Source organism: Ictalurus furcatus, chromosome 26 (genome assembly GCF_023375685.1).
Source record: "Ictalurus furcatus strain D&B chromosome 26, Billie_1.0, whole genome shotgun sequence".
Taxonomy (NCBI): domain Eukaryota; kingdom Metazoa; phylum Chordata; class Actinopteri; order Siluriformes; family Ictaluridae; genus Ictalurus; species Ictalurus furcatus.
In genome coordinates, this window is record NC_071280.1 from 17,668,809 (window position 1) to 17,683,808 (window position 15,000).

The following is a 15,000-nucleotide window of genomic DNA, read 5'->3' on the forward strand; positions in this document are numbered from 1 at the left end:
ATGATGATTTGTAAAAATGATTTTCAAAATGTTTTTGATTTTTATATATATATGTATATATATCTAAATATTATATTTGCTGCAGATCTGGTAGCTGTACTGAGCCCCAAAGGTCCTCTGAGGATGCTGGTGGAGACGGCGCAGGAGAGGAACGAGCCCATCTTCCCCGCTCTCATCTACTCCTGTGAGTCGACACGTTCAGTTCGGTTTAATGCTGTATTAACTGACAGCCCGGTTTTGAGAGCAGAGACCAGGGACTGTTTTTAGAAACCAGACCAGATTTCAACATTCAAATACCAAACTGTTACGTAATCGGAGGATTATGAAGGGAGTTTCATACGCCAGCTACTTCTAGTTTCTCGGCATGTGTGAGTGATGTATTTCAGCTCCAACCATGTGAGAAGTCTGACTCGGACGCCAAAAACAGCACGCTGCCGCAGCTTTCTCCTCTTACAACACTTAATGAACCAAAGCTTTGAAAACATCATGTTCTCTACAGAAGCACCGGTTAATCACATGACTGCGAAATTTACAAAATGTGTAATAAATAAATAAACAAATAAATAAATAAATAAATCTCTTCTTTTCTCAGCTGCTATGGTGTGGATGGTGGGAATGGCCAATCCGTCTCAAGCTGCTAATGCAGGTAAGTGTGTGCTACAACACGAATAACCAGGCAGGGATTGGCTGAAAGGGTCCCGAGGACACCAACTGCAAACTGTGGAGGAAATTTTGAAGTGCTTTGTTGTTGTTGTTGTTTCAACGTGCTATCTCATTACTTGATATTGATATTAAGTTAAAACAATGAGATATTAAGTTAAAATAATGTTTAAATGAGATATTGAGTTAAAATAACAAGATATTAAGTTAAAACTGAGATATGAAGTTAAAACAATGAGATATTAAGTTAAAACTGAGATATTAAGTTAAAACAATGAGATATTAAGTTAAAACAATGAGATATTAAGTTAAAACAATGAGGTATTAAGTTAAAACTGAGGTATTAAGTTAAAACTGAGATATTAAGTTAAAACAATGAGATATTAAGTTAAAACAATGAGGTATTAAGTTAAAACTGAGATATTAAGTTAAAACAATGAGATATTAAGTTAAAACAATGAGGTATTAAGTTAAAACTGAGGTATTAAGTTAAAACTGAGGTATTAAGTTAAAACAATGAGATATTAAGTTAAAACAATGAGGTATTAAGTTAAAACTGAGATATTAAGTTAAAACAATGAGATATTAAGTTAAAACAATGAGGTATTAAGTTAAAACTGAGGTATTAAGTTAAAACTGAGGTATTAAGTTAAAACAATGAGATATTAAGTTAAAACTGAGGTATTAAGTTAAAACTGAGGTATTAAGTTAAAACTGAGGTATTAAGTTAAAACAATGAGATATTAAGTTAAAACTGAGGTATTAAGTTAAAACAATGAGATATTAAGTTAAAACTGAGGTATTAAGTTAAAACTGAGGTATTAAGTTAAAACAATGAGATATTAAGTTAAAACAATGAGATATTAAGTTAAAACTGAGGTATTAAGTTAAAACAATGAGATATTAAGTTAAAACTGAGGTATTAAGTTAAAACAATGAGATATTAAGTTAAAACTGAGGTATTAAGTTAAAACAATGAGATATTAAGTTAAAACTGAGGTATTAAGTTAAAACAATGAGATATTGAGTTAAAACTGAGGTATTAAGTTAAAACAATGAGATATTAAGTTGAAATGCTGAGATAATCTATATTAATAATATTTATTACAACGCGCCACGTTGTAATAACGAGTTAAGTCAAAATAAGGAGTTACGAGGTGGAAGTAATGAGTGAAATAGCGAGATATTAAGCTGAAATACAACGTGCCACGCTGAAATAACAAATTAATAAGTTGAAATAAGAAGTTGAATCGGTTGAAATGATGCCACGCTGAAACAAGGAATTATTTCCTTTTATAAGATATAAATTGAAATAAGGGGATATTAAGATAAGAAGGGGAAGAAAGCGTCAGGACTCCATGGCGATCATCTCCTAACAGCAGAAATGATGAACATGTCGCATGCTACGTTTTAGCATTTGTTATGTTGTCTGATGTGATTCCTGACTAAGGCTCGAGCTCGCACGCCAGAATCACAACCACATCGTATTTCAGTTCTGTATTTAATGTGTTCAGTATGTTCCTCAGATGAGGAAGTGCTTCATAACGAGGCCGGGGTTTTGGAGAGGGAAGGGGCGGAGCCTGAGAGTCAGGCGTTGCATGGGCAGAGCAGGAGCCACTCTGTAGAGGAGGACCTGGAGGAAGACAGTAAGTTTGTTTATTTATTATTTTTTTTAGGGATCTACATTACAACAGAAATAACATACGACAGTCTTAAATGTGTGTGTGTGTGTGTGTAGGGGGCGTGAAGCTAGGATTAGGAGACTTCATCTTCTACAGCGTTCTGGTGGGGAAAGCAGCAGCCACAGGTGGAGACTGGAACACCACGCTCGCCTGCTTCGTAGCCATCCTTATCGTGAGTAACACCTCACACACACGCACACACACGTCGTGGCGAGCGCGTGTGGTTGCTCCGCCCGTCCCTGATCTCGCCGCACGTCTCTCTCTGTAGGGTCTGTGCCTGACACTCCTGCTGCTGGCCATCTTTAAGAAAGCTCTCCCGGCTCTGCCCATCTCCATCACGTTCGGCCTCGTCTTCTACTTCTCCACTGACAACCTGGTGCAGCCGTTCATGGACAGCCTGGCAGCTCATCAGTACTACATCTGATCCCGGAGACTCGCCGCCGCCGCCGCCACCGCCAAGCCATAACGATACAACCAGCGCCCGCCAATGTGAGAACAACTACAAAGCCTTTAATTTCCCCTCGTACGTGAGAACGCTGGAGGCAGGACGAGCTGGCGATCGCCGTCGCTCGTGAAGACGCGGCCGACGTGGCGTCTGTAACCCTGCCACGATTTCTAGAATAAAAGCCCTGATCTGGGATCAGATCTCAGCGTATGTATTCGTATTGATAACTGCATATGAGAACTGACCCTAGATCAGATGCGAAAGCGGTTCAGCTCAGAGCTTTCTTTCTTTGGCTTCCCTTCCCAGATGCTCATCGGAGGTTTATATCAATCTCCACCAAAAAAAAAAAAAAGCCACCAGTTTCTTAAGCTTGATGTTTTTTAAAATTTTTTTTATGTGAAGTAAAAACCCATGCTATTATCATAGTGCCACATCTTAGCAGCAAAACTCTGAAAGAATTGAAGGACAAGTCAACCGTACACGATTTCCACTTTAGCGCAAACGTTGTGGACGTCGGTTTCTTTAGTAACGGAGCTACGAGGCTAACGTGGCCAAGAAAACAAACGGCGTGTTTAGCATCACGCAGCCATTTAGAACTGATTAGCACCGGATTAAACGCTAATCAGAAAAAAACAAAACAACAACAACACGGTTTTCACATTAAGCGTTGTTATTTTATTTATTTATTTATACAGGTTTGGTAGGAGTACTCTTTTAGTTAATAAGAACTACGTTCTACACTGGACTGGGCGATATGACCAGAAAAAAAAAAAAATCGTATCACGGTACTTGATACGGACATTTCTGCGACACTCGATGCGTCTCGTTTAGCTCACAAACTGTCCGCGAAACAGTAGAAAAATAAACGAAAACAAAGCCCCCGAAATAAAACGGTAAACTGAGTTGGACGATACTTTTCTTTAATGTCTTCAAAGACAAAGATTTTTTAAAAAATTTTTATAATAAAATTCCCGTAAAATCCATTCAGTACCGTTTAATTTGTAATAATTAAAATCGTTTTTAAAACAAATCAACACCATACCAACGATATCTCCGAAAAGTGTACCGCGTAATCATCTATCACGATATCGATATGATTATATCCGTATATATCGCCCAGCCCTGGATCTACTATTAAATCGATGAACCCATAACCTCTAGTAGAATTATTATTCCGTGTTGAGCTTCACCACGTGATTAACACCTCGATTCAGAAATCGTGTAATATCTCAGTACTTTTACGATGCTAAGCTCCCATCGCTCGTTAGCTACGTTAGTAGCCTCGTACCTCAGAACTTCAGGCGCCGGACGTGTCTCGGCTAATCGACTCCATTTTATTTTTTGAAGGATGTGACGTGGACTGTCCTGTTGACGTTTATGTTTTAACGGGTTACGACCTCGATTTCTTTCCGATAAAACCGGGAAGAAATCCCTGATTTTTTAAAAATTTTTTTCTCTCGTTAGCGTTCAGCAGTTACTACGACGTGACAGCACGCTGAACGAGACGGATAATCTCTCGAGCGCTACGTTCTGTTCGAAGGAAAAGTGAAAAGCCGCGACACTCGGTGTACGAGCTCGAGCTCCGTGTCGCACGTCAACTCTTACGCTTTATTTCCGTGTACGTTTATTTATGCCAGGTTGAAAGCGGCGCTCTCGGTCGCCGTGGCTAGGCGAGAAAACCCCGAGGTGTCTCGTTCCGACAGGAAATTTAACGTCACGACAAATCCCAAACGATCCGATTTAGGGCGGAGTTATTCCTTATCCTGTACACTTTGTGGCATGCTGTTATTGGAAAATGATCAGCTGTGATGAAGGATTCATTAAAGGCGCTTTTTGTCCATTTACAGTTACACCCAACGGAACAAGTTCTCGCTTACGTTATAGCAGCTATAAACAGTCGCTCTCCCTCACCGGAAAAAAAAACCCCGCAGCTTGTCACGTGACTCATAACTCCGTCCGTCCGTCCGGACCATGTCGTAAAACGTGAAGTTTTGTAACGTAAAGCTGACTGTTACACAAAGCGCTGATACTGGAGACTCCTCCCACAAGCGCTAAATAACAGAAAACATCACCACATTGATGGGGTTTTTTTTTATTTATTTTTTTTACGTGGACGGCGTTACCGTAGAAACGATAACGTGTTTAAAAACAAGCGTGTTTTTAACATAAACCAGCGGTTCTCGAAATATTTTGCTGTTGTTCGGAGCGTTGAAAATCACAACCCACGCCGTCAAAGTTCGGATATTTAGGGGTCCAAGCACCAACGTCAACTCGGACCTCACGTGAGATCAGGAATAGAAAGGTTCTACGGGTCTAGAAAAGTGTTATTCAGAAACATCTCGATGACGTACAGGACTTCGTCGAGGTCTTTGTGATCGTTGCGGACAAAAAAGGCGCTTTTTTTTTTTCCCCTCCAAAATTTTGCGACGCGACTTGTGCTTTTTTTTTGTTTTCTGGAAAACTACACGTATCGGCGAAATCGCAATCGGGCCAAATCGTTTTGCAGTGATCGTTCATAAACGAGACCTTTTAACCGTACTCGTGTCTGACGCACGTGAATCGAAGAGGCTGTCTTTTGTCGTGATGACGTCACGTGACGTGTGATTTTTATTTTGCGGTTAAAGGGACACCTGACAAACCGTGCGAGAGCCGGTGTTCTAAACTACTTCAGCGTGTAACTGTAGTCACTGCCGTGACTTTTCCACATCATCATTCTCCATTTATTTACCTGGGAAACGCGGTTCCTCGGGAACCCGGGTTCTAGCAGCTTCCTCAAACCGATGAAGTATATTTGATCGCGTTGAAGTTCTGACCAGCTTGTCTGGGTTTTTCTTTTTCTTTCATTATTTCTGTTAAATGTTAAGCTTTTCTTTTTTTCTGCAGTTTCTTACTGCCTGAAGTGATTTACATAAAGAAGGATAAACGAGTACGCACGATCCGCGTGACTTAAAACGATGAAGGCGGCGCTTCGAGACTCGTGTTTTTGTCTACGCTGAGCGTCTTTATATACCGAAGAGGAACATATTCACACGTTTTCTAGATTCCTGTGTAAAACTTTATTATTATTATTATTATTATTATTATTTTGTATGTTTACATATTAACCTGGAGGTTTCCTCGCCAGGCTTTTGTTTGTCGTGTGGAACCGGTGTTGCGTGAGAATAAAGTGTAAACGACCCAATAAACTGGACAATAAACGATTAAACTGACAAACAAAGCTTGGTGTCGTGTTTCTGCTTTAACATTTTTTTTAATCCCAAAAAAAAAAAAAAGAAGAAACAATTAACGCGGACTGCAGACATTTGAGCGAATGACGTGGTTGCGTTTCCATCAGCAGCTTCGTCGATCCTTCAGCTTAACTCCGGTCCTCGAACTGCGACTTGTTCTTCAGGAGGAACGCCGCTAAAAACTCGATGGGATTTGGAGGCCTGTGGAAAGAAAAACAGAAGAGGGACAAAAAAAAAAAAAAAAAAAAAAAAAAAGGGTCGTGATGATTACACTTAACGTGTAAATGTTTATTGTAAACCACACAGTTCCGGAATATTCCTCATATCAATGTAGCGTTCCGTGTCCCCCTCTATTATTCGCACAACCTGAAAGTTCCTAAATGCACAGCTGCTGGTTATATGAGTCGAGAGAGCAGGTTCACGGCTGTCCCGGACGACCGACCAATCACAGTTCAAGACGGTTTTAAATGACCAATCACCTGTTCCTGTAGACGACGGTATTTCCCGACTCCTCGCCACCATCAGCTTCGTTTTCTCTGCGTTCTTGATAGAAATGTTCGACTTTGATAAATACACGCTTAGTTGGTTTGCGGCGCCGTGAACGAAGACGCCTTCGTTCTATAAGAAAGAAGTCAGAACCTGTTATTTTCTATCCTAATAAAACTCTACTCTATAGGCGTGCGTTAAACTCCAGGGGTCTCGGTACCACGCTGTAAAACGGCCGTTTCTGAAGGTGTCGCGAAGACGCTTCCTTCCGAACAAAATCGCAGGTCACCGAACCTGCGTGGAATACCAGGGGTTTCTGTGCGGACGTTCACGGGATCGGCGACGTATGACGGAGGACAAAACGGGTGCGCCGGGAACTAGTCTTTCCGACGTTTAAATAAATCATGTAAATCCTGAATTAACTGGTTCTTCAAACCGCCTACTTTGCTCTGTGTGTAAATAAAGTCGAGTATGAAACCGTGGATAATTCTGACGAGTTTGTTCTTTACAATGTGGCAAGAAGGAATGATGCCTCTTTTTTTTTTTTGCATGATCGGACACATGACAGATCTGATGTAAAGACTTTGAGCGAACTTATTTAAGCGAAACGAGCATTTCGTAATCGAACGTTATTTTTTCAAACACGAAACATGTGTGATCACGGACAGACGACTAACTGCAGCAAATGGCTTTTCTTCTGTACGATCGTTGACCTACGAAGAAAATAGGCCACGCCTACCCGATGACACAAAATCTGCCGAGCTGTCCCGAAATCCCGGGGGGAGTGCCTGTCCTATTCTGTAAGCTTCTTCGGGCAACTTGAGTGAACGTGCAAAATAATCTAAGATGTCATCTGGTGACTTGAAGGGAAAAAAAAAAACAAACAACTGAGAACACTGCCTGTGAAACGCACCGTTCCTTGGCGAGCACAGAGAGGCCCTGGAGCAGAATGGGCACCACTGTCTGATCCAGATACGCTCGCGTGGGGAGAGTCTGTAGCGTCTGGAGATCCACCTTCTGTTTGGGTACTTTATCAGGGTTGGCCTTCTCGCTCTCCACTATTCTCTGTACACACACACACACACACAAGGCACGCCATCATGAGATCCAAACTGTACACAGTTGGCATTACTCATACCACATCGCTGTCGAGTTCTCAACGTAACTATAAACAGATAAAAACTACAGCATGTCAGATTGCTGTGGTATAAGAGGAATGAAACACTTCAGGATGGAACTTGGGCGTTATAGCGGTTCTCCTCGTGTCTGATACCTGAATGTTTTCCGTAAGCCCGTACTCTGCGTGGGGATTTTCTGCGACCTGAAACAGAAACGATGCCGGTCAGAAGTGATGGGGTGAGTGTGTGGAAGAAAGTTTTGGCACCCACCAAGCTCTCGTTCATTTCTTATAGTAGCGTTAGAATAGCTCACAGGAGTGTGTCCTTCCATGCTCTGATCCGCATCTGTGTGATCTGGATACATGCAAAAGACAAAAAAAAAAACCTTCATAATCCTTCAGATTGTATTTAGCTGACTTTAAATAAATAAACAGGCCTGGATTTTTATTCACAACATTCCCAAAAAAATCGAGTACTTTGAAATGTGTATTAACAAAATAAACATTAGCTTGATAATAGTATTATGTACAACATGCTCACACTGTAAAAAAAAAAAACAAAAAAAAACAAATTAATAAATAGTCTAATTTGACTGGTCTGATTTTCAGCAAATGCTAACTAGCTACCGCTGTATGGCGGGATTCAATGGGCTAAGTTAGCACTGATAGCTACCTAGCTAACTTGGACGTTAGCAAGCTAGCTAGCCATTTTTAGCCAAATATTTAAATAACTTGGGCATAAACAATATTCATCACCGACTCCAAAAGAACTACAGTTTTCTTTTGTGTAGAAACCCCGAATAAGAGATACTTAAGACCCACCGTCTGCCATGTTTGTTGTTAGTTTCTACGCAACTATTTCCTACGCGCCGAATCAAACGCGAGAATTTACGTACTTTGCGTAGCGTCGGCCCTGCGGGTTACCGCAACAGTGTAATCTCGCGTGATTTGCGAGAGCAACCGGAGCGACGCGTTGGTTTCAACGGCAACTCTCGGACCTCTCGCGAGAGTTGACGAGACACTAAGGTCACCTTCTAGACATGGCCGAGAACCCTTGCCAACTTTATGTTTCCGCGTTAAGTAGGACGTGTATCGCTGATTGGATACACGGAAATAGCGTCACGTCGTTTACGGAAGCCGAAAGTAGACAGTGTAGGTGCCTATGCACCATACTGAAAAAAAAATCGCAGCAGTAAAAAAAAAAAAAAAAAAAAAAAAAAGAGGCGCTGGCGATTGAATAACTAACCTCACTAATCTCACGAGATTAACAGATATTAAAGACGGGAGATTAAGCACAGTTCAGCGTTATTAAGCTAAACTGTAATCTGATCAAACCAACACACACGAAAGAAGAAGAAAAAAAGGTATCGGCGTGTTGACAAACCCGCGACATCAGGTAAAAGCGCCTTTGGCGGCACTTTCAACATGTTAGCTTGCTAACCTAGCTGCGGCTAGCTAGCTCTCTTCTACAAGATGGATTTGAAGGCAATCAACGAATGCAATGTTTCTTCTCTGTCTTTGTCGTTTATATGTTTTATAGTTATGTCACTAACTTGGCGTCGCATATTGGCTGATTTTTTGACACATTACCCCTACGTAGTTCTCATATCCAGCTAACAAGGTTAGCCAATAGCTAAACAGCGCAAATATGGGAGCCCCCGTCGGCGTCGTATTTTATTTCGCACCCGTATTTCCTGAAAACCCGCCTCCGGCCAGAGGGGACGCAGGAGGACGATTGGACGAAACGAGCGCCAATCATGAAGTGCTAGCCAATCCGCGCAGAGGATTCGGATTTACCGGAAAACGGATGGGAGGGGGAAATAAAGCGTCCATTTTTTTTTCCGGCCTTGCCAGATTCAAAGCCGGGCAATGTCGTGATTTGCATACATTCGCATGAGCCGTGTGGCGATGTAAACACAATTAGGTCGTGTTTACATCAACCCGATCCTTCATAAAACACGCATTTGTGCAGGTTATAAAGAATAAGTGCTCGTTGCTTTGATTAACGAGCGGAATAAAGAGCTGGATGTTGATGCTCGCGCGAGACACAACCCGAGCTAACGTTTAATCAGTAGGCTAAGATTATCTCGCTTAACTAATTCGAGCCAACTCATCCTAGTTGATGCGACGAATTTGGGATAAAAATCTAAAACTCTACCTGAGCCTTAAATACTATATCATCAGTACATATTTATATAAAAAAAAATCCGTTTGTTATTTAAAGCGAATCGTCAATTAATGATCCGAAAAGCTTTATAAACAGAGTGCGAATGGGGGTCGGGGGGATAACATGAACACATTAACCCCCAAAGAAAGTAATATCAAAACAGTTTGGACTTTAATTAAATATTTATATGGAGTAAATAATTTAAAAAGGATACAACAGAATACATTTCTGTAGCCGGGTTAGAAAAAGCGCATTTGAAGGCACTTTAAAACACCCCTACAGTGGACCGTACCATATTTTAACCGTTGATACTCAGGCTTTTTTTTTCGTTGTTTTTAAATTATTATTATTATTTATATCTCACATTTTTTATATTATTTATAAACAACTATTTGTGTATGTTTTATACATTTTTTTTTAAATATAAGATGTAGGTTTAACGTTTTCGTACTTTTCTTCAGAGTTAAAACAGCGCGTGAAACCTCCAAACAAACCAAATCCCATCGGTCCTGTTTCTATCCACACAAGCGTTCACTTATTCAGTGCACTACTTAGGGAGGGTCACCCTTTTAAAGGCATGTTTGGAAAAAGCCTAGTGGATAGACAAATGCCCAGCGCACTCCTGAGAATCCCATAATGCACTGCAGGAGGTTGGTGTCCAAATGCTGCAGGAGGTTTTCTTTGTGCACTGCGCACTTCGTAGGGAGTAGGGAACCAGGGGGTCGATTTAGGACACGAGCTCCATAGTGGCGTACTAATTCGCACTCTGTTTATCTCCTACAGGTTAGCTAACCTTAATTAAATAAAATTAAACAACAAAAAAAAAAACATTATTAACAGTCCTGACCTTTCCACCTGCTTCCATCGTGTCCCGTCACAAGAAACCGGTTCTGATTTGAGTCATTGCGATATGTTTTTATTTATTTATCTATCTATCTTTTTTATTTATTTATTTATTTAGTTCTTTTCACCACACCATTGCACTCAGTCCATTAAGTCTGGAGCATCAGTAGCTGGAGCTGTCAATGTGTGTGTGTGTGTGTGTGTGTGTGTACAGGTTTATCTGGAGAGTGTGTGTGTGTGTGTGTTGCATCGCTGATCATTTCGAGTAGAGTTCTCTGTCTAGCGCACTCATTCGTCCTCTGTGTGTGTTTTCCGTGTTTCTGTTTTATTTGCGTGCGTGCATGTGCGTCCTCGTCTCTGTGGGTGTGTGTGTGTGTGTGTCCGTGTGTGTGTGTGTGTGTGTGAGGGCAGGATGGAGTGGCAGCCGGACGAGCAGAGCCTCCAGCAGGTTCTCCTGCTGCTGAAAGACTCTCAGTCTCCAGACACGGCCACGCAGAGAGCGGTACAGGAGGTATCCTTTCAACGAAAGAAAGAAAGAAGAAATTCATGCAATGTGTGTGTGTGTGAGAGAGAGAGAGAGAGAACCTGTCTCTCAGATCATTGAGTACCAGTCTTCTGTATTTTTATTATTTTTTTATAGATTAGGAAATATTTCAGCGAGTGACGTTTGAGCCGTGGATCATGACGACGACCGCGGAAACGTGTGTTTTTTTTTTGAGAGAAACCGCTAAACGTTTTAAGGCTCGACTCGGAAACCCGATGGACGGAGATGTTTTGGCTGCAATGGTCGCTTTTAGTTAACCCTGAAGACGTCCGTAAGATACGCAAACGATGCCGATGGCGTAGCGGCCGCGGTGAGAATGGAGCGTGTTTGTGCACCTTTTCTCCGGGATTCTTGATGGGAGGTCCTCGTGTCAGGGGGCGGGGCTTATTCTGCATACGAGTTGTTGAGGAAGTAGGAACTCTTTTAATTTTGCGGTTTGCGGACGCCTCTGTGTCTGTGTTTCGTTCACGCTGTGGGCGGCCGTGTTGAAGAGGAATGTCATGAGGTGTGTTCTTTGGTGTTTCCTTGTTGGAGTTACGAGTTTTTACTAAATTCCCATTACAGGTCCCCCCCCCCCCTTTCACAGCTGTAGTTTCGGTTGTTGTTGTTTGTGTAAAATTTCCTTATCTAGAGTCGTGACAGAAACTGGAGCAGCTCAATCAGTATCCTGACTTCAATAATTATCTCATCTTCGTCCTCACGAGTCTCAAGTCTGAAGGTGAGTCCCGGGATCCTTTCATCCCTTTAAGTGATGAGTTTTATATGATGTGTTGATTGATGTGTGTGTGTGTGTGTGTGTGTGTGTGTGTGTGTGTGTGCAGATGAGCCGACTCGCTCTCTCAGCGGTTTGATCCTGAAGAACAATGTGAAGGCTCACTATCAGAGCTTCCCTCCCGCCGTGGCAGACTTCATCAAGCAGGAGTGTCTCAACAACATCGGAGACCAGTCGCCCCTCATCCGCGCCACCATCGGTGTGTGAGAGTGTGTGTGTGTGTGAATGTGTAAACAGATGATCAGTATGACGTCTCCTTGTCGTTGCTGTGGAGGATCAGACACTCCAGAGAATGACGCTGTAGGAAAATTATCAGCATCAGGGTGGGAAGAGAAAGGAAGAGAAGAGAAGAGGAAAGAGATGAGAAAGGAAGGAAAGAGATGAGAAAGGAGGGAAAGAGATGGGAAGAGGGATGAGAAGAGATGGGAAGAGAAGGGGGGAAAGGAAGAGATGAGAAGAGAAAGGAAGGAAAGAGATGGGAAGAGAAGGGGAAGAGAGAACAGAAAGGAAGGAGAGAGAAGGGAGATGGGAAGAGAATGGAAGAGAGAAGGGACTAGAAGAAAAAGGAAGAGGAATGGAAGAGAAGAGGGAAGAGAAGAGAAAGGAAGGAAAGAGATGAGAAGGGGAAGAGAAGAGAAAGGAAGAGAAGGGAGAAGAGAAGGAAAGTGATGGGAAGAGAAAGGAAAAGAAGGGGGAAGAGAAGGAAAGAGGAGGGGAGGGAAGAGGAGAGAAGAAAAGAGGAGGGAAGAGAAGGAAAGTGATGGGAAGAGAAGAGGAGGGGAGGGAAGAAGAGAAGAAAAGAGGAGGGAAGAGAAGGAAAGTGATGGGAAGAGAAGAGGAGGGGAGGGAAGAAGAGAGAAGAAAAGAGGAGAGAAGAGAAGGGGGAAGAGAAGGAAAGTGATGGGAAGAGAAGAGAGGGAAGAGAAGAGGAGGGAAGGGAAGAGAGAGAAGAGAAGAGAAGAGGAGGGAAGAGAGGGAAGAGAAGAGAGGGAAGAGGAGGGAAGAGAAGAGGAGGGAAGGGAAGAGAAGAGAGGGAAGAGAAGAGGAGGGAAGGGAAGAGAGAGAAGAGAAGAGGAGGGAAGAGAGGGAAGAGAAGAGAGGGAAGAAGAGAAGAGAAGAGAGGGAAGAGAAGAGAGGGAAGAAGAGAAGAGAAGAGAGGGAAGAGAAGAGAGGGAAGAGAAGAGAGGGAAGAAGAGGGAAGAGAAGAGGAGAGAAGAGAGGAGAGAAGAGAGGGAAGAGGAGAGAAGAGAGGGAAGAGAAGAGTAGAGGAGAGAAGAGAGGGAAGAGAAGAGGAGGGAAGGGAAGAGAGAGAAGAGAAGAGGAGGGAAGAGAGGGAAGAGAAGAGAGGGAAGAAGAGAAGAGAAGAGAGGGAAGAGAAGAGAAGAGAGGGAAGAGAAGAGAGGGAAGAAGAGGGAAGAGGAGAGGAGAGAAGAGAGGAGAGAAGAGAGGGAAGGGGAGGGAAGAGAAGAGAGGGAAGAAGAGAGGAGAGAAGAGAGGGAAGAGGAGAGAAGAGAGGGAAGAGGAGAGAAGAGAGGGAAGAGAAGAGTAGAGGAGAGAAGAGAGGGAAGAGGAGGGAAGAGAAGAGGAGGGAAGGGAAGAGGAGGGAAGGGAAGAGAGAGAAGAGAAGAGGAGGGAAGAGAGGGAAGAGAAGAGAGGGAAGAAGAGAAGAGAAGAGAGGGAAGAGAAGAGAAGAGAGGGAAGAGAAGAGAGGGAAGAAGAGGGAAGAGGAGAGGAGAGAAGAGAGGAGAGAAGAGAGGGAAGAGGAGAGAAGAGAGGGAAGGGGAGGGAAGAGAAGAGAAGAGAGGGAAGAAGAGAGGAGAGAAGAGAGGGAAGAAGAGAGGAGAGAAGAGAGGGAAGAAGAGAGGAGAGAAGAGAGGGAAGGGAAGAGAGGGAAGGGGAGGGAAGAGAAGAGAGGGAAGAGAAGAGAGGGAAGGGAAGAGAGGGAAGAGAAGAGAGGGAAGAAGAGAGGAGAGAGGGGAGGGAAGAGGAGAGAAGAGAGGGAAGAGAAGAGTAGAGGAGAGAAGAGAGGGAAGAGGAGGGAAGAGAAGAGGAGGGAAGGGAAGAGAAGAGAGGGAAGAGAAGAGGAGGGAAGGGAAGAGAGAGAAGAGAAGAGGAGGGAAGAGAGGGAAGAGAAGAGAGGGAAGAAGAGAAGAGAAGAGAGGGAAGAGAAGAGAAGAGAGGGAAGAGAAGAGAGGGAAGAAGAGGGAAGAGGAGAGGAGAGAAGAGAGGAGGGAAGAGGAGAGAAGAGAGGGAAGGGGAGGGAAGAGAAGAGAAGAGAGGGAAGAAGAGAGGAGAGAAGAGAGGGAAGAAGAGAGGAGAGAAGAGAGGGAAGGGAAGAGAGGGAAGGGGAGGGAAGAGAAGAGAGGGAAGAGAAGAGAGGGAAGGGAAGAGAGGGAAGAGAAGAGAGGGAAGAGAAGAGAGGGAAGAAGAGAGGAGAGAGGGGAGGGAAGAGAAGAGAGGGAAGAGAAGAGAAGAGAGGGAAGAAGAGAGGAGAGAGGGGAGGGAAGAGAAGAGAGGGAAGGGGAGGGAAGAGAAGAGAAGAGGAGAGAAGAGAGGGAAGAAGAGAAGAGAGGGAAGAGAAGAGAGGGAAGGGAAGAGAGGGAAGGGAAGAGAGGGAAGAGAAGAGAGAGAAGAGAAGAGAGGGAAGGGGAGGGAAGAGAAGAGAGGGAAGGGAAGAGAGGGAAGAAGAGAGGAGAGAAGAGAGGGAAGAGAAGAGAGGGAAGGGAAGAGAGGAGAGAAGAGAGGGAAGAGAAGAGAGAGAAGAGAAGAGAGGGAAGGGGAGGGAAGAGAAGAGAGGGAAGGGGAGAGAGGGAAGAGAAGAGAGGAGAGAAGAGAGGGAAGGGAAGCGCGCCGCGGCTTCATCACACCACGGCGGTGCTGATCGTTTCCCAGCAGCACTGAGGGTTTATTCCCTGCATGTGGACCAGATTTCAGGATATTTATTCATCCCCCTTCACAAGGAACTGAATGCTTAATGCCTGTGCCTAGATACTGTTGCTAAGGGGAGAGGTTTAGAGAATTTGACCAAGGATTTTGTGTGTGTGTGTGTGTGTGTGT

General features: G+C 43.4%; 3 protein-coding genes across 6 annotated transcripts in view; 2 read left to right on the top strand and 1 right to left on the bottom strand.

The window, feature by feature from the left end:
- The window catches only part of psen2 (presenilin 2), a 15,708-nt gene extending 10,206 nt beyond the window's left edge, over positions 1-5,502 (top strand). The window contains exons 7-11 of one of the 2 annotated variants that reach the window (XM_053615265.1): positions 86-184; positions 593-646; positions 2,175-2,306; positions 2,399-2,514; positions 2,611-5,502. In XM_053615265.1, coding sequence (XP_053471240.1) covers positions 86-184; positions 593-646; positions 2,175-2,306; positions 2,399-2,514; positions 2,611-2,766 — 557 coding nt within the window. In that variant the 3' untranslated portion in view covers positions 2,767-5,502. The remainder of the gene's footprint in view (positions 1-85; positions 185-592; positions 647-2,174; positions 2,307-2,398; positions 2,515-2,610) is intronic. The other variant, XM_053615267.1, reaches the window with a different exon arrangement.
- A 510-nt stretch (positions 5,503-6,012) lies between these two features.
- Positions 6,013-10,259, bottom strand: dpy30 (dpy-30 histone methyltransferase complex regulatory subunit). 3 transcript variants are annotated; one of them, XM_053615269.1, is made up of 5 exons: positions 10,236-10,259; positions 7,932-7,972; positions 7,774-7,821; positions 7,414-7,565; positions 6,013-6,215 (listed from the first exon to the last, which is right to left on the bottom strand). In XM_053615269.1, exons 2-5 carry the CDS (start codon positions 7,947-7,949, stop codon positions 6,143-6,145), a joined length of 291 nt encoding a protein of 96 aa, XP_053471244.1. In that variant the 5' UTR covers positions 7,950-7,972; positions 10,236-10,259; the 3' UTR covers positions 6,013-6,142. The 3 variants fall into 3 exon arrangements, with proteins under 3 accessions (XP_053471244.1, XP_053471243.1, XP_053471245.1); XM_053615268.1 differs by lacking the exon at positions 10,236-10,259 and adding an exon at positions 8,440-8,557; XM_053615270.1 differs by lacking the exons at positions 6,013-6,215; positions 10,236-10,259 and adding exons at positions 6,234-6,632; positions 8,440-8,695.
- The window catches only part of LOC128601859 (transportin-2), a 21,833-nt gene continuing 15,706 nt past the window's right edge, over positions 8,874-15,000 (top strand). Inside the window, exons 1-4 of the mRNA XM_053615261.1 lie at positions 8,874-9,013; positions 11,039-11,138; positions 11,814-11,889; positions 11,993-12,142. Of these exons, the coding sequence (XP_053471236.1) occupies positions 11,040-11,138; positions 11,814-11,889; positions 11,993-12,142 (325 nt within the window). The 5' untranslated portion in view covers positions 8,874-9,013; position 11,039. The remainder of the gene's footprint in view (positions 9,014-11,038; positions 11,139-11,813; positions 11,890-11,992; positions 12,143-15,000) is intronic.

Excerpts from the sequence above, each read along its gene's own strand:
- dpy30 (XM_053615268.1), bottom strand. Across the intron at positions 7,822-7,931 it reads GCATGGAAGGACACACTCCT|GTCGCAGAAAATCCCCACGC; the intron begins GTGAGCTATTCT and ends TTTCTGTTTCAG. Across the intron at positions 7,566-7,773 it reads GGCTTACGGAAAACATTCAG|AGAATAGTGGAGAGCGAGAA; the intron begins GTATCAGACACG and ends GTGTGTGTACAG.